The sequence below is a fragment of the Silurus meridionalis genome, chromosome 23 (genome assembly GCF_014805685.1).
Source record: "Silurus meridionalis isolate SWU-2019-XX chromosome 23, ASM1480568v1, whole genome shotgun sequence".
NCBI classification, from domain to species: domain Eukaryota; kingdom Metazoa; phylum Chordata; class Actinopteri; order Siluriformes; family Siluridae; genus Silurus; species Silurus meridionalis.
In genome coordinates, this window is record NC_060906.1 from 16,690,361 (window position 1) to 16,717,190 (window position 26,830).

A 26,830-nucleotide genomic window follows, 5' to 3' on the forward strand; every position below is an offset into this window, starting at 1 on the left:
ACTTTACACGTTCATTAAAAGTAGCTATTAATTAAACAATAATTGTGAATTTAAATTAAGTTTACCTTGCACATAACTAGGTTTGTGAATGCTGACTGGGGTTTTTCCTCTGAAATGTTTGTCAGATCTGCTTGGATAGCGTGATCTCACCACTGGATTTCTAGCTGGAGCTGCTAAGGGGGTTTTAATATCAGTTGGTGTATCGCCACCAGAATTTTGATCGGTAGCAGGATTACTCAGGGATGAATGTGAGGCTGATCCCATAGTTGATCTAACATTAGCATTTTGCCTAGCACCTGTGTCTTGATCTGCAGTTGAAGCTTTGTGTTCCATGTTCTGGGAGGGAGAAGAGGATGAAGCAGTTGAAGTGGGTGGTGATATGGATGTTTGTTTAGCAGCAGAGCCCTGTGGTTTATTTGGTACTGTCTGTAATTTACCACGCAACCGTAACTCATTCAGTCGACTGGCCAGCAGAGCAGAACGAACCTTTCCATTTGAACCCAAACCAAGTCTACTGAGAGTTGTATAGGATAAATGAGAGCTATCCTCTGAGGTTTGACCAGACTGTTGAATATCTTTAACATCTGAGACAACTGTTTTGGAGGAAGCAGTTGGTTCTGAATTCTTATTTCCAATATCATGGGTTTCTTTGCTGACCTCAGAGAGATAATCATGTTTGTGATCATTACTTGAACCTGTTTCTTCTTTGTGTATGTGATCATTGGAAGTTGTCTGTCCATTGCTTGGGGTTTCATGCCTGCTGTTTACAGTGGGCTTTACAAGGTTAGGGTTAACCAAATGTTTAGTGGTGTTGGTTGTTGGGGATGTTTTGATTTTACCATTGACATGCTCTCCTGAAACTGATGGATTAACTGGCATTCCTCTCAGAATTGGCCTTCCTGCTCCTACAGAAGAAGCTGTCCTGCTCCAGGGGACCCTGCCATCTTTTCTTTGACTACTTCCAACTACTATCCTGGAATTTCTATTGGATACAGAGGAACCATGTCCTGGGCTTTGTGTAGAAGGAATCTGAGATGAAGGCAAATAACTGTTAACAGTCTTGTCTTTATAATTATTGTTATCAAGATTCTGTGCCTTTTCTACTTTTATTGTAGGGGGAACATGAGTGGTATACTGAAAAGAGGAAGGTGTGTCTTTATTTTTAACTTTCATTCTGTGGTCATTTTTACTGTCATGTTTTGTGTCCAAGATGCTGGTTGGGTGGGTATCCTGCTCATCAGTACTTGATACTGTTGAAGGCTGTGATAAAGCAGCTGAGCTTACAGATGTTTTTTGTCTTGTTTGATATCTGTGACCATTAGCTTGCGTTATTCTCCTACCATTCTGATAAAGAGGGCCAAGCCCTGATTTACTTGCATGACTTGCTGGGCTTGACACTCTACCTGTCCCTGCTGATGACAATGGCACTGACAATGATGAAGATATTGACTCTCTCTCTGTTTCCATCTTAGTTTCCTGAGGTGATGGGGTGAATGATTTTGCTACACTAGTACCAACCTTATCTTCAGGATATAAGCTAGTGTGGACTGTCTTTGAGACTACTGAGTCCTGGCTTTTGGGTAAACTGGAAGATGTTCCTTTCTGAAACCTTGACCGTGTCCCCGAAGTACTAAAAGGTGGTCGTCTTATACGCCCGGTATTGACAACAGAAGGTGTGCGAGGTGTCAATGACTTTGAAGGGAAGGAATGAGTTTTGGGTAATGAACCTCTGAGAATAGGGTTTGATTCCTTAGCTGCAGTTGAAACTTTCTGTTGTTCATCATTCTCGGTTTTTGATGGAACATTGTTAGTATTTTCAGGTTGCGTATCTTCTACAGCTTCATTTGCCGTTTCTTCATCTTCTTTGGGAGTGTCTGTTGGTGTCTCCTCTTCATGTTCTTTATCACGGCTGACAGTTGTCCTAGAGTTGGTACCTGAATTCCTGACAGAGCCCCTTAAAGATGAAAAAATGCTGTGATAAGACCGTGTTTGAGAAAGAGGGCGAGACTTCTTGTTTGTGGGTGGAGAAGTGGTGGTATGGGTATCAGATTCTTTCGTGTGTTCTGTATCCTGATCTTCTAAGGAATCAGATGCAGATGTTCTGGAGGGGCTTTTGGACTGGATGGAATGTCGTGAGGCAGTACTACTGGCTGGCAACAAAGAGTACAAACATTTTACATGATAATAATAAACGTATAAAATAAACTATATCTTCTTAAAATTATATTTAACAAAATGTTGTTTCTTAAAGATGAACACAAAATTATAGCATTGTAATTATTTTATTTATTAACTGATAAATGTGAATAAAATGAACATGAAATGTCTACAGTGCATGCACATGGTAGAATTTCATGAAGCTCAGTTCAGTAGGCACTGTGCACTGTAATTTACAAGTTTATAGTATATAGAAGAGTATATAGTTTATTAATTTAAACCTCATTTTTAACTTTCATCTCGTCTTATAGTACCTGTGGTTTTATATTATATTTTATTGCAGTATGACATCTTAAATTAATAAATAAAAAATTAAAACCCCACAGTCTCCACATTTGTCATTAAAGGCAAATAAATACACATTTTTAAAAAATTAAAAAAAAATCCAATCCAGATGCTAGATTTTAGACACAAGTCATTTTAATAGCCTAAGAAAGCCTGCTGTACTTTCCACTGTAAATATTGATGTGACTTTTGAACACACCAAACCTTAGTATATCCCTTTGCTTTTAGCAGAATAATCATGATGGACATTGCAACCCGTAACGCTGTTGCAAAGAAAAATAAAAAACCACGCGTTTTGGAAACCTGTCTGTGCTTATATGATTTCTGTTGCAACTGGAGTTAGCGAGCTCTCCCTTCACCCAGACTCAACACGTTACAACGGCTTGTATCTAAACAGTAGCCTACTAAGAAAGTCATTGTTCACTGTCTTCCTCCTTCCTTTCACAACTACTTCTCTTGGGAGTTTATCTTTTGGCATCGCTGTGCGTTTAAAAATTGCCGTGCCGATGCCGTGCAGCTCAGAACACAGGTGAGGTGCGTTTTTTCGTTTCCGTTCGAAAATTTCAATAGTCCAATGTTATGGGTCTGTTTTTTGGCTTGAAGTTTGTGAAACCGGGAAAAACCCAGGAAAAATTAATAAATTAGCCGCTTCGTTGTTTAAGCCGCGGGGTTCAAAACGTGGGAAAAAAGTAGCGGCTTATAGTCCGAAAAATACGGTAATCAGAAGGAGATTATTTTTTTACTTACATCCTGGCATTGCAACACTCAAGGCTTTAGATTGTGGTCCTTGCCCTTTCCTGTTAGATGCACGAATTTTAAAGATGTATCGTTCCCCAGGTGTCAGCCCATCAATGGTGGCTGAGGTAACACTACCACGGTATGTTAATGACTTTGCTCCAAAGGGTTTCAGAGCTGGAGCATAGGACAGTATATATTCTGGAAAATAACAAAAACACAGAAAAATACAAATGATCTTTTATATTTTGACAGGATTAATTGACTAAAAGAAAACAGGACTTTTACCAATACAACATGTAAAACTAGGAAATTTTATTTATTTTTATTCGTAGCTTGTAAAAATACTAGTATAACTTTTCACAGCCATTTCCTTTAGAAGGCTGGCTATACTCATCACAGACTAAACCTAAACAAAAGTATTATATTATAAACAGAAGTCACTGTACGTCTCACCTCTGAGTTTACCATTGGGTTCTTCAGGTGGATCCCATGTAGCAGTGACCGCTGTGCCCTTCCCTCTAAGTGGTGTCACCTCGAAGTTCTCAGGAGGGCCAGAGGGTGCTGTTGAGTTAGATGCAAGATGAAAGGTCTTAATTGAAGAAAAGTATACATGGCCAAAGAGAAGGAGCAATACAGAGATTTTACTCTGGAACTTGAAGTGTTCCTTATGATTTTTTATTTGGAAATAACAAAATTAAAGTTTTTTTATTAAAGAAAGTAACATCATTAATAGTTTTCCAAGCAGGCAAGCAGAAACACATTAATGATGCATTACACAGAGGACGTTATGTCATAACTCTGAGATCAAACTTTTTAAATTGTATTTATGTGTTGGCAGGAGTATGTGATAGATAGATAGATAGATAGATAGATAGATAGATAGATAGATAGATAGATAGATAGATAGATAGATAGATAGATAGATAGATAGATAGATCTTTATTGTCATTGCATAGTACTGGTACACAGCAAAGAAATGCAGTCTGGCATCTACCAGAAGTGCAAAAAGTAGCAATCGTGCAAATAGAGCAGATAAATATGTAGCATATGTACATGCTGTAACACATATATATATATATATATATATATATATATATATATATATATATATATATATATATATATATATATATATATATATGTAAACATTTGTACAATTAATAAATTAAAAGCTATAGCAGTACAGAGATGTGTGGACATTGTTGAGAAGTAAATGGTTCTAAGGCTATGGCATAGAAAAAAATGTGCAGACACTGTTATAAAGGAACAACCAGTAGAAGGTTATAAGGTTATGGCATTAAAAATGCTGGAAAATGCATAAAAAAAGTTGGATAAACAAGTCCACTATATATATATATATATATATATATATATATATATATATATATATATATATATATATATATATATATATATACATACATACACTGTGAATGTGAAATATTAGGCAGAATGTACAGTAAGGTATATATAGACACACGTAAATAAAATAGTGCAGCTGTATGTAAAGCACATTATGTGTAGAGGATGAGGAGTATATAAAAAATACAGTATTTAATATGTACATTGCATTTTAATTGTACAGAAGTTATATACAGTGTTTTTACAGTGATCTAATGGTGTAATGTAGAGTTCATGATGGTGGATGGAAAAAAGCTGTCCCTGAACCTGCTGGTTCTGGTGCGTATGTTCCTGTATCTCCTTCGTGATGGAAGGAGGTTAAACAGTTTGTGACTGGGATGTGAGGAGTCCTTGATGATGTTGTGAGCTCTGCACAGACATTTACTGTGGTGAAGGTGTTCAATGGCAAGTAGTTGGGTGCCAGTGATGCGTCAGGCGATTTAAACCACACACAGTGGAGCCTCCATACCATACAGTGATGGAGTTGGTCAGGATGCTCTTGATGATGCAGGGGTAAAAACTCATTAGAATCTCTGGGGACAGATGAGCTTTCTTGAGACTCCCTCAGAAGTGAACTGCCAAGAATTTAAAGCTGGAGACTTGCTCTACCTCAGTTCTATTGATGTAGACTGGGAAATGTCTCCTGCTGTTAGATTTCCGAAAGTCCACGATGAGCTCCTTAGTCTTAAGAGCGTTGAGTGTGTGTTTGTGTGTCTGTATGTTACACATAAGTTGCCTTGCAAAAAATCAACCATATATCAAACAGCTGATATGTAATTGGTGCTTTTTCATAATAAAGATCCTGGTTAATCCATACCTGACTCAGGAGTCCGTTGGAATACGGATACACTCCATTTTCCATGCTGGTCTCCCTGAGTGATTCGAACAGAGAATTCATACATTCCATCAGCAGAGAGTCTCTCAATCACAAGTCGCCTCTGTAAGGTCTCCTTAAATTCCCAGCGAGCAGACTCTCCCTTCTCCCTATACCTCACAGTATATTGCCTACAAGAAAGTGACATTTATTATGACAGCAAATATCCATCTTAAATTATTCCGTACTTTCTCATTAGACACTCTCCCTTATAATACAAAGTAATGTAAACTATGCATCAGTCAAGTTATTCCAAAACCCACCTGACACGTTTCTTACCTGGTACCTTCAGGAATACTTTTCTGTTTCTTGACAAGTGGATCCACCCATGTGATTGCTACAGACTGGGGAGACAGAATCCTCACTGTGATGTCTTCCACCTCCTCTACATCTTCTTGCTCTGATAAACATGTTTAATAATTAAATACTTGATTTCCCAAAAGACAGGCTACAGTGTCATATCATTACAGTATATCAGCATTAAATGCACAGGGCTTTGAGCATTTAAAAATACTTATGTAAAAGCGTGTGTTACTTATGCAGTGTCATGACCTTGATTATTATGATCTCCATAAATGTCCAGGACTGTGTGACTTTGAAGTTTAAAAATTACAAGTTGAAAAACTTTATTGTGAAGATATGCACATTTTAATTTACTGAAAATTAATTTCAAATTCGGAGACACGTATGAATTTGATTTTTTTTAAACGATTGCTAAACATAGACTTATCCAATGACTTATCCAATGTTAGCTTAATTACTATTACTAGCTCGGTCAGTAATATTTAATGCTATTGCTATCTTAATACTAGCTTTTTATACATAGGTAATGGGCCATTTATATATTTATATTATATTTATATATTGAAAAAGCAGTGAGTACAGTAAACCTGGACTCTACCTGTATTTTTATTATTACTCTTATGTAGCAGATGAAAGTGTTAGTGCAAATGAACCTGAATGTTAATTTATCAAGTCTGTATATGTTGCTGCCAGATATGTTGTTGACCACATTTAAGCAAATGTACTATTAGGATTTTGGAAAACTGTATTTATAGTATAATACCAGACATTTGGGAAAGAAATTACACAACAGGGACGTATCCACCAGTGATGTTCAAGTAGTTAAGCGATTTACAAAATTAATGCCAGATATAACTTTCTTATACTGAGCTACAGTAACAACTCTACCTGGAGGAGGTATTTCTGTATGGACAATCTTGCTTGCTGGCACGTTCTTCTGTCCCTGCAGTGACACCACATAGATGGACTCAGATGCTACGAATAGAGGAAAATATCAGATACATCCATGTATCATTATATACAGCATGCTATTCACAAACTGAACATGCATTTGAATACTATATTGTTTGCAAACCATACTAGTTTACTCTCAAAGCATACAAGCTGCTAGAGGAAAATCTAAATCTAGTAATAAAGGTATTGTTTTCAGAAGATGCCTCTTGTCTTCACCTAGTTTAGGTTTAGCATTGCGCTGGTCAGCTTGGGGCTGACTGAGGTCCACCCTAGGTTTGCTTTGAGACCGGATAGGCAGGTGTCCTCCTCTTTGTGGAGCCTCAGGTCCTGCGGAAGACTGAGGGGCCCTCTGACGTAACACTGTTGGTCTTAGATTTGTAGGGCGAGTGCTTATCCTAGAGGAGAGTTCAGGTGACCTCCTACCTAACAAGAGACAATGCTGGCATTAGAGTTCTTGTTTTGCTTTATTTGAGTCAAATAAGAAGAAACAAAGAAAATTATACACAGAAAAAGAAATATTTTTTTATATACTTTATTTCAGTAATTTAGCTGAAATTGTGAAAGTTGTGTAATAAATAAATTCAATGCACACAGACTGAAGTAGTTTAAGTCTTTGGTTCTTTTAAGTGTGATGATTTTGGCTCACATTTAACAAAAACTCAACAATATTCACTATCTCAAAAAATGTGAATACTTCATAAGACCAATAAAAAACATTTTTAGTGAACTGTTGGCCTTCTGGAAAGTATGTTATTTTATTGTATATGTACTTAATACTTGGTAGGGGCTCCTTTTGCTTTAATTATTGCCTCAATTCGACGTGGCATGGAGGTGATCAGTCTGTGGCACTGCTGAGGTGGTGTGGAAGCCCAGGTTTCTTTGACAGTGGGCTTAAGCTCATCTGCATTTTTCGGTTTCTTGTTTCTTGTTTTCCTCTTGACAATACTCCATATAATCTCTATGGGGTTCAGGTCTGGTGAATTTGCTAACCAACTTTTGGTGCTAAATGAAATCAGCATCTCCATAAAGCTGGTCAGCAGAAGGAAGCATGAAGTTCTCTAAAATTTCTTGGTAAACAGGTGCAGTGACTTTGGTTTTCAAAAACACAGTGGACCAACACCAGCAGATGACATTGCACCCCAAATCATCACAGACTTTGGAAAATTAACACTGGACTTCAAGCAACTTGGGCTATAAGCATTTCCACCCTTTCTCCCGACTATAGGACCTTGGTTTCCAAATGAAATACAAAACTTGCTCCCATCTGAAAAGAGGACTTTGGACCACTGGGCAACAGTCCAGTTCTTCTTCTCTTTAGCCTAGGTAAGGCGCCTCTGACATTGTCTGTGGTTCAGGAATGGCTTAACAAGAGGAATACAACAACTGTGGCCAAATTCCTTGACACGTCTATGTGTGGTGGCTCTTGATGCCTTGACCCCAGCCTCAGTCCATTCCTTGTGAAGTTCATCCAAATTCTTGAATTGATTTTACTCGGTTGGCTGTGCATCTTTTTCTTCCTTCCACTCAACTTTCTCTTAACATGCTTGGATACAGCACTCGGTGAATAGCAGCTTCTTTGGTAATAGATGTTTGTGGCTTACCCTCCTTGTGAAGGGTGTCAATGATTGTCTTCTGGACAACTGTCAGATCAGCAGTCTTCCCCATGATTGTGTAGCCTAGTGAACCAAACTGAGAGACAATTTTTAAGGCTCAGGAAACCTTTGCATTTGTTTTGAGTTAATTAACTGATTGGTCACCATATGGTGATTTTTTGAGATGAGGTCAATTGTTGTGTTTTTGTTAAATGTGAGCCAAAATCATCACAATTAAAACCAAAGACTTAAATTACTTCAGTCTTTGTGCATTGAATTTTTTTTAATATACGAGTTTCACAATTTGAGTTGAATTACTGAAATAAATGAACTTTTCCACGGCATTCTAATTTATTCAGATGCACCTGGGTAAATAATTGGTGTGTAAATACATAATGAGTCTTTCAACTTTTTAAACTCAAATGTTTCATTCCTCAGAAATGACATAAATCAGTCTGTTATAAGAACATAAAGACAACAATTTAGGATAAAGACCATTTATACGATGTTATTCATTAACTTTAAGACCTTCGTGACTTTCTGTAGCTGATCTGTTGTTAGATTGTTTTTAATGTGGCATCGATTTGCCTGTGTATGTCATACTTTGGCTTAAAAATGTTTATTAATACTTGAAGCAAACAAATGTGATCATTAGTCTAAGATAAAAAGTTTGCAGAATGTAGAGAGAGTTTAGTAATTCATGCTTATCCAATGCTTATAGCCATTCAGGACCACACACTCCTCTGCTCCCTCACTTCCTTTTTGTTGTTTTTTTTAGTGTTATTCCCCATATGACTGAACTTGGCCAGCAGACAGCCAGGCAGTTTTTCCTCTCTTTCTGTCAAAGAATGAATTTCTCTCCCATTTCTCTTCTGTGTCCTACTTTTTGCTCTCTCTTCTCAATGCGGTGCAGTCTAAAAATCACAGACAGTGTAATGAATAACATCCCCCTGGGCTTTTCCTCTGTCTTCCTCAGTAATCAGTCACAGATGATAGACTGCAGTCTTGTGTCCGTTTATCAGTATACACAGTGTCACTGCATTTTGAGGGTTGATTGCAGCTTGTAATCAAAATAATACATCTTAATCAAGGGTTCCTCAAGCAACATTAGGCTGACTGTTATGAAGAGACATTTTGGATTGGTCAGAAGCGGACAAAATTTTGTCATTGAGTGCTTTTTCTCTGGATCATTTAGTGTTTTCTCTGCACTACTGAACTACATGATGGAGTCTCCTTTCAGCTGTTTTAGAAAGTTTTCTATATCTACTTCTTCTTCATCTTCTCATTATTATTTTTCTATGCCAACTACATTATCTATTAAAATCATCATTTATACTTTTTGTACAGTAAGTATCAGAAACATAGTACATTAAGAAAGGACAAAAATGTATGAGCTATCGCTTCAATTGGGGTGAATGGGTTCTCGTTGGAGAAACAGGTCTGGAAGAAGAGAAGGAAAAATTGTGTGTGAGAGAGATGAAGTGAGAAATAGAGAAAGATAGATAGAGAGAAAGAGAGAGAGAGATGAATGTGAGTTGAAATCATTCTGTTCATACTAGCTAGAGGACTTTGGTTTAATTCTGGACCATTTTTCCATTCTGTCTCACTTTCTAATAGGCAACATTTCAACATATTCACTCTGGCACAGTTGCTGAAGGTACATTACTAGACCCATAAAAATAATATTGTACTAAAGTAAAGAAAGAGTCTATACTTTTTTGAAAGACACTTGAATAGCGTATTTTGAAATTATCTAGGGCCAGTTGTTTTAGTAACTATTACCCTTAAGAGTGGCATGATGTGCAGTAGGTAGCACTGACACTTCACAGCTCCAAGGTTCCTAGAGCTCAAGTTACATATTCTCCCTGTCCATTTGGATTTCATGTGGGTTCTTTAGTTTCTTTCCACTTTCAAAAACAGGGCAGTAGATGGATTGGATACATTACGTTGTCTCTACGGGTAAGTGAGTTTGTAAATGTTTGTAGATGTTGCCCTATGATCGACTGGCGTCCTCATATATACTACTTCTGGGCTTGACTCCAGATGCACCACGACCCTGACCACGATAAATTGGTTACTGAAGATGAACGATATCACCCGTACTCTTCTCCTTTAAAGACAAGTATTTAGGCAATGCAGTTAAACCGGGCTCACACATCATTCAGTATAGAGTAAAAGCCTCTCCCTCTCTTGCCATCTGTTTCTTTGTTTCTTACTTTCCCCAATGACATACTCTTCCCCCTTTGTAAGGGCTTTTATAGTATGCACCTCACTGCATTCCTTCTTGCTTTCTGGCAGGTGCTGGATGAACTGGCCATCTCTAGGGGCAAGAGCAGCTGACAGAGTCCAGCTATATGTGAACTTAGCTGACTTCACAGGGCCTCGCTCTCAGCGTGTGTTCACACCTGGTTTTACTGAAAGGACCAATTTAGAATTCCTACATGTCATATTCGCCAATAGTTAAGCAACACGTAACTTGGTAAATACATCACACAACTGATGTTTTCAGTTTCCAATTTGATAAAACACAAACTAACCCATTTCCTATTTCAGTTCATGTCTGTCATTAGTTAATGGCTAAGGAAAGGAATCCATTGATTATTTTAGGGATTTCTGAATTATTATTGTATTCATTTAAAATACTGGAAAATATTAAAGATTTTTTTTTTTTTTTTTATAAAATGATTTTAAAACATTGCATTTCAAAAATTAAGTGAACCCAATGCACTCTGACACAGACAGACATTAACTTACGTATATCTCTTACTTGCTCCCAGCTAGACAGAGATTAGAGTGCAATGTTATGGCAACACCATGGCATTTCCAAGACAAATCTAAAACAGTACTGAGTCAGCATATTAGGAATGCTAAGGCAATGCCAATGCCACAGACGTCAATCAGATGCAGAACAATCTCTTTTAACTCAGTCTTTTTCAATGTTATCGCTTTATCTTTTCTCTAAGCTTTGCTTTATCTTTTAAGTCTAAATAATCTGACATAATTGGATCCTGCTGTAGCAAATGTATCCACTAAGAGATGCTAAATATCCCAAAAAAAAGGGAGTAATAATATACTAAGTGCAATAGAAGTGTATTTATTGCTGCCTTCATACAATTCCAAAGGTATTTGGAGACTAAAAGCAGTAACTCTATCTGACAAAGCACCCATAGTGCTACTACAACCTTCTGTTTTGATTCTCTTTTACCTCATTTACTCCTGGGAGTAAAGGAAACTACTGTCATTTGGTTTATTTAGACAAATTCCTTCCATTTACCATGAAAAAGGTAAAACTCTTACAGTTTAGATTAAAACAAGCCAGCTTAATAAAATGCTGAAACTGTGAAACTAATATGTTTATCTCTAGGGCCAAAGAAATATAGTAAATGATGTTTGCACAGAAAACATTATTTACAGCATCTGGAAGTTTTGGCCTTCTATAGCCACCAATTCAGAGACATTTTACTACAGAGCTTTTTGGCATAGTTAATATCAAAATACTTTAGTATTAGTATTTAGTATGTGATTGTGGTGGCAGTCACATAATGATCAAATCAAATTAAAATGTATTAAGCAGTGGCATTAAGCAATGATGTTCACTACAAACATTGCATTTGCAAAGTATACAGTTTGATATTAGGTGCCAAGTAAATGGAAATTTGGAATATTATTGTATTGAACCCATATAAGAAAATCTTCAGAAATGCAGTACAATAGTGTCCATGCTCACGTTGCTGCCCATGTGCTCTGGCACATCTCTCAAAGCACTATCCCTCCCTGGGGAAAAGCATTACTGATGTAAAATCTGTATATTATGCTACTCAACACCTTTGGTTGAACTGGAACACAGAATACACACCAGACCTTCTCAGCTGACATTACTAATGCTTCTGTGACTGAAATGTGAATGTGAAATGTGACTGAAACAAATCCCAAGGCCCAGACATCTAGTGAAAAGAGTTCCAGAAAAGTAGATGAAGGGCCAACTTAGTGTTAATGCTCATGGTTTTAAAAAAAAGACACATATTGGTGTAATGGCCTGGTGTTCGTATACTTCAAATCAAATCAAATCAAATTTTATTTGTCACATACACATACATACAGAGTACAACATGCAGTAAAATGCTTTGTCCACAAAGTGTAAAAATGAAACTATGAGCTAATAAACCACCATATTTTGTAGCTAAAAGTATACAAGTTGCCCATTTGACCACAGTTATATCTTATACAAGCTAAGCTATAAATCAATTGTTATCACATATATAATATCATGTGAAAAACCATAGCTGTAGATGGCTGTTATTTTCACTCCTACAAAATAAAATTCTGCAAGATTTCAGTGTGCTTTCTGTGTTTGTGATGAGTATGAATCTATAAGTATTATGATCGTCTAAGATTATATATATATATATATATATATATATATATATATATATATATATATATATATATATATAAGATATATATTATGTAGGGCAGTATCTGTCCTCCAGCCAAACATACCTTTCTCTATCTGGAGGGAAATACATTCCAAAAAGATTCCAAACGCATTTCTTGCCCAACCCCAACAATTCACCAGATCAAAACTCTGCTGCAGTGAAAACACTGAATTCTGTAATCTGGAAAACTTCATATTTTTCCCAGAATTAATTATGGTGTGGTTTCTTTATGCCACAGTTGGTGAAAGATACTGGATAAACAGTTTATAGTCTGATGCATGTTTCCTTCCTATGTCATTGCCTCTCACATCTACTAAATATCTTACTTAAAAGTGCAATTTTCTTTGCAGAACTGACATAAGGTATTGAAAATAATGAGTAGATTGTATAAAATCCTACCTGGTGAGGAGCCGTTTGCAGAAGAGCCACCTTCAACAGCAAAACCATCAAGTTTTACCCACTCCCCACCTGTAATGAGAAAAGAAAATCCATTCTTTTCAGTTTCATTTACAACAATGCTGAGTTATTATGTTCCAATTATGTCCAGAGTTAAACTCACAAACTATGAGAGTATACTGTCTAACATTCATCCAAACTTGAACTATGAAATTAAAAATGTTTCGATTGAGAAATTTACGGCCTGCACACAGCAGTTAATTGTGTACTTATTTATTGTGTCTGGTCTATGAGTGTTCAAATGGAGCTCTGCACATGGATCTTGTTTGTCAGAGGAAGGAGAGGAAATAATTTTGAGATTTATGTGGCATGCATTGGATGGGTGACAAGCTGCCACAACACAAGGCCTTGATTTCGGCTTCGGGTCTGACAACAAAGCTTGGCTATTGGCTTTTTATGGAGGAGTGCAATTCCAAATTCTGAGGACAGCCAATAATAGAGGAGAATGGAATAATTAGAAATGCAGACTGAACTGATTTTATTCTGTAGCATGCTCAAGTGTGTGTCATTTTATTAGTCACCCACTCTAGTATTAAAGGCAGATTAAGAATAAGCAGGGAGGCAATAAAGTTATAAATATTTTTTATGTAAAAGATCAAAAACTACATTTAGCCACATTAGGACTCTGCTGAAATGTTGATTAACCATGGAATATTAAAAATGGTGATATATCAGTGTAGTCACTCGGATGTGTAAAAACGTTCATATAACAGACTCGCGATACATTGACTATTAAAAAAAACCGAATGTATTTTTGTGAGTTCCAGAATGCAGTCAATTAAACATGCACAAAAACGTCATAGCTTTTCTGATAAAAACAAGACCTATAACAGCAGTAATAGTAAACAATGGAAAGCTCTCTCATACTTTCACATGCATACACATAAAACACACACACACACTCACACAAACATACCTCCTGGAGTTTCTGCTCTGTAGACTGGTTTACTCATTCCCTCCTCATTCTCAGAACTGATCTTGAGAAAGTGCAGGACTCCAGGCTCTAACACACACGCACCACACAACCACACACACACACACACACACCGTGCAAATTAGACAGATGCATGCTGTTCTCATGCATTTAACACTTGCATTTCATTTACATCTTTGCGTGACTACTGACTGTCAAATTTACAGCCAGTAATGTAACATCTAGCCACCTTACCTACATCCTCTAGTACCTCGGAGCGGCGGTCCTTGTCCACTTTGATGACTCGCAAAGACCGCATGGATTTGCCATAGCCGATACTGTATCGATCCACTGGACGACCATCCAACTCATTAGGTGGGTCCCATGTCACCTTTAAGCCCTTCTCCACTGACGTTAGCTTCACATTGCGTGGATGGAGTGGTTTAAATGCTAGGAGAGACCAAAACAAAATGACTGCCTAATTACCAATGCTGTCAATAAAAAGATTTATTATGTTTATTTATGTGAATTGGTGAGAGCAATAATGATCTGCTTAGCATATAATGAAAGCCAAGCTCCAAAGTGTTGCCAAAAGATTACACTAGGAATGTGAAATGTGCTAATTAAATTTCACATGGGTTTAATACTCCAAAACAGCTTTTATATTGTTTTGACACAACTTAAGATAAGATATACCTTTATTCGTCCCACAGTGGGGAAATTTCTTATTTTATCTTAATTAAAGATTCAATTTGAATAACAATAGACTCACAAGTCAACAATATTTTGAACAAAATTTGAATTGGAGGAATGGCAGAAAAATTTATAAAACTCTTGTTTTTATTTTTCCTCATTTTTTTTTCTTTTTATATACACCATCCAGGCATAACATTATAACATTATAACGTTATATCAGGTGAAGTGAATAACACTGATTATCTCTTCATCATGGCACCTGTTAGTGGGTGGAATATTATTAGGCAGCAAGTGAACATTTAGTACTCAAAGTTGATGTGTTTTATGCAGATAAAATAGGCAAGCATAAGGATTTGAGCAAGTTCGACAAGAGCCAAATTGCGATGTCTAGACGACTGGGTCAGAGCATCTACAAAACTGAAGCTCTTGTGGGATGTTCCCCGTCTGCGGTGGTCAGTATATATCACAAGTGATTCAATAAAGGAACAGTGGTGAACCGGCAGAGGCTCATTAATGCATGCGGGGAGCAAAGGCTGGTCTATGTGATCCGATCCAACAGACGAGCAACTGTAGATAATTGCTCAAATTGCTGAAGAAGTTAATTATGTTAATGCTCGAAGGGTCAGAGCTGTTTTAGCAGCAAAAAGGGGGACCAACACAATATTAGGCAGGTGGCCATAAGGTTATGCCTGATTGGTGTACTGTATGTATTTTGTTTTACATGCATCCTAAACAATGCAAAACAATATATATTTTGTATTAAACTTAAACTAAGATTACAAATGACAAATGACAAAATGTACTAAAGGTTCATCATCTTAAAAACACAAATAAATATATAAATTTTCCAAAATCTTCATGTATCTATTAAATGAAAGGTCTATGACCTAAAAATTAAAAAATGATTAACTGAAACCTAATGAGCTTCATAGTACTACACAATGTGTCATTATAGATAGAATTAGAGCTCAAAGATGGTTAAAATGCCTGGATTCTGGTTCTTCTTTCTCATACTCAGTAAGTCAGAGGAGCATAGGGCTGGTTTTTAAAAGCTGTCAACTGTCAGCCATTCTGATCTGGAGCTCAGATCAGAATTTCGGGACACTTTATAAGTTTGTGAAAGGACACGATGATGTGAGCAGCATGTTCTGTATATACAGTATTTTAACTCTCTGGGTAGTACAAATTGAGTCCTCTGGTGTTCAAATTATGCAACTTCATTAGATGTATGCCAATATCGCACATTTTTACAACTCGTATTGTCATATTTTAACCTTGTGTTGCATTATGTAAGGTCACAATGTACTATTAGACCACTTCAACTCAACATTAATGACAGGACATTCCAGTAACATAGACATCTTTCATTAACCTTTAATTCTGTCATTATTAAAGAAGCACCAGGCAACAAGACTACAAGAGTAGAAACTTGCTCTTCCTCTCATATAAAAAAAACCTGCCATAAGTCATAAAATAAGTGAAACATGTGCCTTCAGATCATTTGCAAGAGTACAGAAATTGTGGCTGACTTATGCTATGACCTTTATGCTTAGTATCACCTCCTATTCACTGCCTATTACTGTACATGAACTCATTTGTACTAGTTTCAAGTTGTACAACTTGCACTAATGTGAATGCAAGGATTTTGCAGCATGGTATATGTCACACTCATATACCAATTTATTACTACTGTAATTCCTCTTGAACAGGAATTAATCAGTGGTTTCAGGCCTGACCTATTTGTATTAGCTTAAGAATATATTTTCAACAAATCACTTCAGTAAGTGTCTTTGAATAAGGGCTTCCCTCAAGTGTTAAATGCAAATTCAATAAAAATAATGTGTTAAATGTTTATAATGCACATTTTTTTGGTGGATTTGGGGCTCAAGATGAAGAGTGTCATGTACTACGAGGGAAGCGAATACAAGTGCAAAAATATGTAATAAAGTGGAAATGTTCAAAACGAGCATGATGAAAATTAAAGGAAAGAAAGAAGGAAAGAAAGATCAAGACATGAACAGTGGAACAAATGTACAAAAACCAGCATAAACAAAAAGAAGATAACAAAAAGAGGCAAGCGGTGCTGCAAACAGTCAGTCTATATGCAAGTGTTATGAGACAATGAGAATCAGGTGGGCAAACGTGACATGGCCCTGTTAGGTGAAAAAGCTGATGGGGAATGTAGTGCCTGACCATAGTCCTGACAAAGAGAAGTGGCCTCAAGTATTTCAATATTACAAAACTTATTCACTATACATATCATGTATTCAGTGTACATTCTGTGCAACTTGAGCATTGCTAAACTACAGTTTTGGTGCATTTGCTCATCTAAAGAAATAAGAAACCCATCTGCTCAGTTAAGGAGTGGCTTTAAAAAGCACACGTGAACAAGGATGTTGCCAGGACATGATGTTTATGTAATGTTCTGCTGTGTGCTTTTGTACTCTGTTTATTGGAAAATACTTTTTAAACTTCTCGTTTCTGAATGTCTGGGTTTTATTGTTATGGAAAAAAATGTATCACAGAACTTGACACTTTCATAGCTGTTAAATCAACCTCGGCAATTTGGAGTGTAATTGAAGGTAGGATTTCTTGCCAAGGAATACTTAACAAGCACCAGACACAAAGCTAATGCAGATATCTCATGATGTCACCTTTATTAAGATAAAAAAGCGGGCTTTTTTTTTTTTTTTACAAAAAATGTTTACCCTCTACATCATCAGCTTGACAAATATAACAGAGATCACCATCCATATATATAACATATAACATATATATTAATGGAAATTAAAATCAAGAGCTGCTGTACACTATGAAAACTCCTTCTGGCAATACAATAAACACAAGTTCATGGTATTTCTTCAGGCAAAATTTTTATTTTTTAAAAGCTTTCATAAATTTGATCACTACTGGATTAGTCTGAGCTCTATAAAACTAAACAAGAGAATTTTCACCTCAAAGAAACAATTTATGAGGTGGAAGCAAAGCATCATAATTTCAATACGAATAAAACTCTAATGGACAGCAAATGAGTTGAGCTTAATATAGGCCAAATCTCTAGTAAAGGTAGTGTGAGTTGTGTAATTTTTAAACTATAGGAGAAGGTACTGTAATGATGTTTGCAGGCGTTATATTATTAATGCTTTATGCTCATTCATTTCTAAAATCCTCTTTACATGACTGGTGAATACACATGGTGTATATAATATGCATAAGGTATGCAATACACAAATGGACCAGGCTGCTGGGCAAGTTGGTTCCAGTTTATACCTCCACACCCTCATACCTTCTTCTCTCCTTCGGCCACCTACATATATGACGTAGGAAATTCATATTTCTAGGAGAGAAAAAGAAAGAGTTTGTCCCCCCCAATTCCTTCAGAAAAAGCCATAAAAGTTTACTGACTATCAGCATTTAATTAGATCACAGGTTAGGGTATAACCTGTAATGTGTGACTTTGATTGTGTCTGCCATCATAGTGTCAGTTGTATCCACAACATTTTAAATAAAATCTAATGGAAAAAGCTGCAGGGCAAGCACCTGCCAGAGTGCCAGAGTGTCAATGAAGTATGTGAAATTTATGCATTACCACTGTACTGAACCCCACACAAAGACTTTGTTAATATGCTCCTTGTTATTATTTCAACAATAATATACACTGCAATGATATACATTTATAATATACATCACATCACATAATTTACTCTTCACTTATAATAGACATCATCATTCACTAGAAAACAATGAAGTATAACAAAATTGTAATTATACAGTAACCCATTATTAGCTGGATTAGATATTTTATAGCAGGAAAACACAAAACACATGGTGTAGCAGGTGTGATTTGTCTTCTGATTCAACTATATACACAGCGACTTCAGAAAGTAATCTGACCTTTTCATATTTTCCTGTTACACGGCAGCCTCTCTAATTGATTCAGATAAATCTTTTATTTTCCCCTCATCGATCTGCTCTGCAAAAATACACAATTCTAACGAGTTATGTAAATGTAATTAAAACAAGAAAGTGAAATATCATATTTACACAAGTATTCAGACTCATTACTTAGTACTTTGTTCAAGAACGTTGGCAGTGAAGGAAGGTATAAAGTATGATGTTTTAAGCTGGTCCCAGTCAGGTTTTCTCAAGCTCTATTTGTTTAAATAAGGAGTGTCATTGTACCACTATTTTCATTTCTCTTCAGAGGGCTTAAGCTGTGTTAAAGTACCAGATTCCAGCTGGGCCACTCTGAGACATTTCCAGACTTGTACCATAGCTGAGGAATTGTCTTGGATATGTGTGTCATTGTAGTGTTGAAAGATTCTAAGCTCTCTTGAACAGTTTTTTCTAAACGATATCTCTGTACTTTGATCAGTTTATCTTTTCCCTAATACTGACAAGAGTTAAAATCCCAGCTGCTGAAATATAAATCCACATGATGTTGCTGTCATGACCTTGCCTCACTGTAAGGATGGATTTGGCCAGGTGATGAGCAGTGCCTTGTTTGATCCAGATTTAATGCTTAGCGTTCCAGTCAAAGAGTTCAGTCTTGGTTTAATCAGAACATAGATACAGGTATCTGAAGCGTAGTAAAAGTTATGCAAAGATGTTTTTCCTTCTCTTCTCTTATCCCCTGCTTAGGAACTCAAAATGCCCTACTGGTTTGTGGTCACCTGTTTGACTAAAGCTGTTCTCTAAACAATTGTTCTAGCTAGAGTACTTGTGTTCTGAACTTGAAGCTACTCTGCTCTTTGGAACATTTTGGTGCCTTTCCCAAAACCAGTGCATCAACACTTTTTTTATGTCTACAGAAAATTCCTTTAAATGGTCTTATTTGTTGTTCTGAGATGCACTGGGTGGTTTATTTAGTAGGTAATTTTTTTTTCCTAATCATGATTGTCTAGGATTTTGTATTATTTAATCAGTATCCATTCATCCATTTCCAATACCACTATTTGAAACAAGTCACAAAGAAGCCTAGACCAATAACTTCCTGAATGGAGGCAAAACTATTGCAAAATCACACAATTTCCCACCATACACCTATTCCCACACTGGACAGTTTGGAAATGCAAATCAGCCTGCAACACACTTTAGACTGGGGAAGAAAACTACAGGAAACCCCTAATGTGCCAACCACCATGCAACCTATTTAAAACTTTAATTTAAGTTTCAGAAATGGATGATCAATTGACATAAGATACTCAGTTTTATTATAGGGTTTGGATGCAAACGTTAAAATGATTTTAGATTTGTATTAGTAAAACAATTTACAAAACAATCACTACTCAGTTATACAGCCATTTTAGAATAATACTGTGACGTGACAAACTGATGAAAATGTGAATGGGTCTAAATTCTTTCTTAATGCATTGTACATCTTGACTAACTTATGTGAATTGTTTCCTGATACAGACATCCCTGATGCCCAGGTGCTTTGATCTAAAAACAGCTGTTACTAAATGCCATCTCATTTCCTCGACAATGGGCTCTGTTGAGGAAGGCAACTGCAGTCTTGCTAATCGTCATGCATTGACTCCTCTTGGATAAGAGATCTTAGTAGACTTATCTTCTTTCCAGTTTAAATCGTTATCCATGCCAATCAAACACAGCTGAATCAAATTCCTGTAGCTGGCTAATTAAAGATTTTCCCTTTATTCTCACTCTGACATTTTTCACACGCACATTTTACCTCTCTACCTCCCTTTGTCTGTGTATCTGACCTCCCTTTTCTCCTGTTTCTCTGCATGTTTCTATCTATCTTCCTCTCATCTTTTTTGCTTGCTCTTTAACAATTCCCACCAGCACACCACCAGATGTGTGTTTAGGTATGGGGTTGAGTGGGAAAAAAAAGACCTTTCAAATACATATTTTTTATCTGTGAGGCAGATGTGTGTGGCTGATGTTGTTGGCCACTGCCGAGTGGGATGTTAAAAAAAAACAAAAAACGTGATGAAAGGAAAGCCATATGACACTCCATAATGTAAAATCCATAGTTTTAGAGAAAGTAAAATGGGCCTGTTGTTCTTTAAGTGGCTTTTTTTGTCTTGTAAAGTTAGAAGGTCTGCATTATTATTATTATTATTACTATTATTATTATTATTATTATTATTATTATTATTATTATTATGATCATGTAACATTGTGAATAGCAGGGTGGTGCAGTACTTAGTGGTGCAGTACATAGCATTGCCACCTGAAAGCTCCAAGGATCCTAATTCAAATCAGATCTCAAAATTGTCTGTGTAGAATTTGTGTTCATGTTGTTGGCTTCCTCCAGTTCTCTGGTTTCCTCCACTGTCAAACAAGCCAGTGGATCAGCTATACTAAATTGCTCCTTGGTGTAAATAAATGTGTGTGTGTGTGTGTGTGTGTGTGTGTGTGTGTGTGTGTGTGTGTGTGTGTGTTTGCGTGCAATGCTTGGGCCGATGTCTAATCCATAATGAATCCTCCTGCCTTACACACAGTGTTCCCAGGATTGACACTAGACTCAGAAAAAGCTTGACCAGGATCAAATGGTTAGTGAAGATGAATGAATGAATCAATACAATGAATGTTACATTGTTTAGAACTACTATAAACTACTACCAACACTTTGGTGGAATTCTGGACAGCAGACAAAAAATGTTGCTAAAAAGGAGTTAATATTTTAAGAACATAATGTCATTGTTTACTTTTTTAAACTTCTCCAGAGAGCATGTTGGGTAAGTGGCTAATTAAATGGAAATAAGCCTAATGAACTGTGTTTGGTATCACGGAGCCACAGTCAAAACGCTTTTTTAGATAAAATATAATATATTTAATATATAATATATTTATATAAAAGTTACATTAAACAGGTCACATAAGTGTGCAATTCTTCAACTGGGTGATGTGGCTGAATCCAAAATGATACAATGACATTTATTCTAATGTTTAAAAGTATTTGCCAGCAATTATCTATTAAATGATTAATTAATTAACCCTAAATAACAATTAGCTATTTTTTTTTTTTACAATATTGTTCACATCTGACTGCTGAAGCCATGATCTGCAAAAAAACTTACAAAGCATGAATGGTTTCTCAATTTTTGAAAGATATTGTTCAAGAGAGGGCTATAAAATAATTTTCAAAACATTTGATGTATCATGGGAGACTTTACAGACCATCACCACCAAATGGAGAAAATTGAGCACCACTGTAACATCACCAAGAACAGGATGTCCCTCCAAAATTTAGAAACATAATAGACAAATCTTACCCGGAAAGCACACAAAAACCTACAGCAACATAAAAAGGAGCTGCAGGAATACCTGACTGATTGAAGCATGTTGTGGTCTGCTAGTAAGCAGAAGATGAAAAGGAATTTCACCTTTAGCATGACAGTGACCCAAAGCGTACATCCGAATCAACAAAGGAATTCCTCAACCAAAAGATGGTCAATGGTTTAAAAAAAGAGTAAGAGCTCAAACCTGAATCTAATAAAAAATCTGCAGGGATTACCAGAAGTGGGCTATGCGCAGGAGATGCCCTTACAGTTTAATGTAGACAGTTTTGCAAGAAACAATGGGAACTATTTCCTGCTGAGAGACTCTTACCAAAAAAAGACTGAGTGGGGTGAAAAAAAGTAAATGCAGCTTCAACTTTGCACACTAAGGCAACTAAGTTGTTGCAATTTCAAAGAGTCTGATTGTTTTCCACTTTTTACTTTTTTCCATTGTGATTTAATATATTCAGGCTGGAAAATGTTCCAAAATGATAGCTATATGATATATGATATCATTTGTTTACATCATAAAAACCTGCCAAAAGTGGTGTGTGAAAATTTTACTAAATTTTTAGAAAGCATGCTGTTTCCAAATTCGTGTATAGAAAAAAGTTACAAATGAAGTTGTTAAATTAGCTATAATAGTCATAATGTTATAATAATTGTTATTGTTAGTGATTAGAATGAGAAATGTATTACATTTTACATGAAAAAATTATGCCTGGCAACAAAAAAATTTGAAAGCTGTTGTAATTGGAATCGACTGGTCACACAATAAGTATATGTCAGATTAAAATAGTAAAAGAAATACAGAAATAAACGAAAAATAAAAGTACGGACAAAACCAGATTTGCAAAAAGTAAAACAGATTGTTTCTGAATGGTCCACGCAGATGCTGGTGTTGGTCACCAAACAGGGAAATTTAGAAATATAGAGTCAGAACAGACGCCTAATAAACAGCTGCTGACAGCAGTTCCAGACTGCACTGGTTGACCTCATTTTCAAAACCACTTCCAAATCAGAAAAAGTGAGAGAAAAAGAGAAAAAGTGAGAGAGAGAGAGAGAAAATGTACGGTTGTAACGTGGCAGCTAACTGTGCTCAATGAGACAGAGTTACTTCCAAGATTCCTCAGCTATATTGCTCTTTCCTTAGTGTGTCAAGACAGACGTAGAGAAAAGTCCAGACCGAAACGGATTTCACAAACTAAGAGTGGAGCACAAAAACATCTGCAGCATGACTTGTGCCTTGTTAAATCTAGTCAATTCACTTTCTCTGGGGATACTCTAATATTCTGAAATGCATACTGATCTATGCTTACTCTACACTGCTGTATGTTGCACTTTGCCTAAACAGATTGCACTCATCCTTTGCAGTCTTTGTTTTTTAGTGGGATCTCTTCTCTGTTAGCTGGCTCTACAGTGAGATCACTCTCTATTTTTTTTGCCTTTTTGGCACACGACTCTCACTTTCTAAGCAATTTTCCATGAGAGTGTACGAGACAAAAAGTTCCTTCATGATGGTTCCCTATAGCAAAGGAATTCAAGTTTGAAAGTGATCTTGAATGGCAAAGGACAGAAACAAACTGTCAACATAGGTAGGTTTTAGCTACATTTATTAAAGTTTCAGTAGCTGATATGTATGACCCGAAATGCCTTTGAAGAATGCTTAAAGTTTATTCTGTACACTGCAAACAGTTTTTGCATTATAATTAATAGTGGATGCATGCTACATAAATGTTACTACTGTAAGCCAGACCAAAGCACAGATTAGAGGCAGACCTCAGGCATATTAGATCAGCCCTGCTGGCACACTTATGAGAATATCTGGGTCTCATTTTAGCCATGATTTATTTTTTTTTAATTATGTAATCTTAGCACAGTTGCAAAGTCCATTGCAAACAATATCATGTTTTGTAGTAAACATATTACATGCAGGATTTCTTTCTTAAAAAAAAACAATATTCAATTATTTTCTATTACAAATCATTTGATATTTAATTTGAATATTTTGTTCACACAAAACCACAGAATAACCCGAGGCAAAGTTTGGATTTTGAATGCCCCCATCTTGTAGTATACTTCTACTTTTTTAGGTTTATTATGATATTCAAACAAGTGATGCAAAAAAAAAAAAGCACAATAATGTGTATTTTCCGAACTTGTGCATTTGCAAAACAACGATAAAAAAGTTGCATTTGACAATTAGTTAATAATCATTTCCGTGCTGAACTAATACCTGTTAAAATGCATTCATTGTAGAGTACAATTACACAAATACCTACAAATCTGAGGTACAAACTACCTGTGATGAGGTGCATGTGGTGTGTGTGTGAGTGTGTGTGAAAAAAAAGCATGCCTATGACGAGCAGGCTGAAGTGTGTCACTTGAGTGTGTGACGCTTACCTGTGAGCGTCGGGCTGAGGGCCCAGAGCACGAGCAGGAGCGCACGGAGAGCGCGTGCTGCCGGTGGACACATAGCGAACAGAAGTGGTGCAGCTCGCGCGCCGCTCCGGAGAGCGCGGGGAAGAGGCGGGGGCCCCCTCCCTACCTTATGGCACTAATCCAAAACCACACTCTCCGGCTTAACAACCCATAAAAAGACTTTGCCTCACCGCAAGAGGGAGCCACAGGCTGAATTCAAAACCGCGTGATCTGGTGTGCAAAACATCTGATTGTCAAAAAGAATTCAGTTCAGTTTAACTCGGGTTTATTTGTAAAACGGTTTTAACAGTGGACATTATCTCAAGACAGCTTTACGGAGATAAATATTTTATAAAGTTGTGATGTATATATCATCCTCATCGGAATGGCACTGAATGTGCACTACAGTTTCATCATTATAATTTAGTGACAGACCCAATAGATTTGCCATGAGTGACATCAGTTGCCTTCTTTACCTGAGAAACATTGTCTCCCCTAAGTTTGCATTATGATTTTGTTTGTTTATTCATGATTTGATTTATACCGAGTGACGGTTCCCTTATATATGCCTTTTGTTGTTGTTTTTTATTACAAATGAACATAGTTGAAAAGGAAACACTCAAATGTTTTGTATAAAGCCATTATATGAATTTATGTTCTATTTTTTATTAATTATGTCTTTTTTATGTTATTGATTAAAAAAACATTAATTCAAGAAATGGTCTGTACAATTTGACCTTCTTCACTAGATGCAATTGATCCAGAACACTTCAGAGCTGTGCAACAGAGTCCCTTAGAAAGATTACATGTTCATGGTCTGGAATATGATCTGAAATATTACTAATGAGCAAACCAGTGGTGACTGTGGCATGGGAAAAACTCCCTGAGACAAAAAGCATTTCACTACATGTCGTACTCTGTATGAATGTGTATGTGACAAATAAAATTTGAATTTGAATTTTTGACTTGCTCAGTAACTTCATCGATCTTTAGTCTGTTCATCTGGAACCATCCCCAGCTGCACAGAATGGTCTCCAGATGACTTCATCAAAGTCAGGGCATTGGGATGAATCAGGCAGACCTGACGTGAAGAAAGCGGCAGGAGCACTGGAGCACAGGCCACTGGTACCTCAAGAACCTGTTTAGCTCGACAGACACAGAGAGAGAAGACTTCCTCTAGACTGTACATCACTGATTACACTAATTAATGTCTATCTATTTGTCTTTCCATGTGATTGGCTATATTTATTCACCTACATATATATTTTATGGGTCCTGAGTCCATTTTATTTGTTTCATGGAAGTGTTTACATGAACAATGCATACAATAGGGGAGACCAGAATTAATTTTTTTAATTCTCCCTGTTATTCATTCAAAATTCTCACACATTAACACCAGATTTTATCAGCTGTTAAAATATTACAACCATTATTAACTGTTTACCAAGGACTGTAAGAAATCAAAGCATGTTATAACAGTTTAATGTCTGGATTTCTGCTATTAAGGTTTAATCAATTTTAAGCAAAAATGTAGAATACATTTCTATTTCTCCCGAATTGAGTAATGGGTACATATCATATTCCTACTTCACATGGAGATAATACACAAAGCATGTCTCCTGCCAGTCAAAAGCTCCTCTAGTTTCTTACAGTCATCATGGTGCTGTCTAAAGACCAACTCTTTGAGCTTTTGTAAAGCTTTACAACATTTACCCAAAGTGACATGACTCATAGAATAAACAGAATTTAGTGACAGACCTAATGTATTTTCCATGAGGGACTTCAATTGCCATTATATAAATGTATGTTCTATTTTTTTAAATGATTGTGTTTATTATATATATATATATATATATATATATATATATATATATATATATATATATATATATATATATATATATATATATATATATATATATATATATATATATATATATATATATATATATATATATATATATATATATATATATATATATTTTTTTTAAACATACATTCAAGAGATGGTCTGTAGCACAGTCTGAACTCCTGTACTAGATGCTATTGATCCAGAAAACTTGACGGGTGTGCAAAAGTGTCCATTACATGTGATTGCATGTGCATGGTCTAGAATATGACGTTCATTTTGACAGAATAAGATGAGCAGAATTTATTAAACTTGTGTTTATACTAACTGCTTCTTGACGGTTCAGCAATTCTAAAGTATGGCTTTATTTTTTGCAAAGTGCTAGATATAAATTCCATGTGCTGTCATAAAATAAAGTATTTGTATTCAGTTCAAAGCCTTAAGTTTT

At 36.1% G+C, this 26,830-nt stretch overlaps 1 protein-coding gene across 2 annotated transcripts in view; it reads right to left on the bottom strand.

Moving 5' to 3' along the window:
- The window catches only part of fndc1 (fibronectin type III domain containing 1), a 40,488-nt gene extending 15,505 nt beyond the window's left edge, over positions 1–24,983 (bottom strand). Inside the window, exons 1-11 of one of the 2 annotated variants that reach the window (XM_046836908.1) lie at positions 24,516–24,983; positions 14,425–14,619; positions 14,173–14,259; positions 13,200–13,268; positions 6,989–7,195; positions 6,707–6,793; positions 5,795–5,915; positions 5,459–5,646; positions 3,694–3,801; positions 3,250–3,438; positions 66–2,150 (exon numbers count right to left, since the gene is read on the bottom strand). In XM_046836908.1, coding sequence (XP_046692864.1) covers positions 66–2,150; positions 3,250–3,438; positions 3,694–3,801; positions 5,459–5,646; positions 5,795–5,915; positions 6,707–6,793; positions 6,989–7,195; positions 13,200–13,268; positions 14,173–14,259; positions 14,425–14,619; positions 24,516–24,588 — 3,409 coding nt within the window. In that variant the 5' untranslated portion in view covers positions 24,589–24,983. The remainder of the gene's footprint in view (positions 1–65; positions 2,151–3,249; positions 3,439–3,693; positions 3,802–5,458; positions 5,647–5,794; positions 5,916–6,706; positions 6,794–6,988; positions 7,196–13,199; positions 13,269–14,172; positions 14,260–14,424; positions 14,620–24,515) is intronic. The other variant, XM_046836909.1, reaches the window with a different exon arrangement.
- Positions 24,984–26,830: the final 1,847 nt, after the last annotated feature.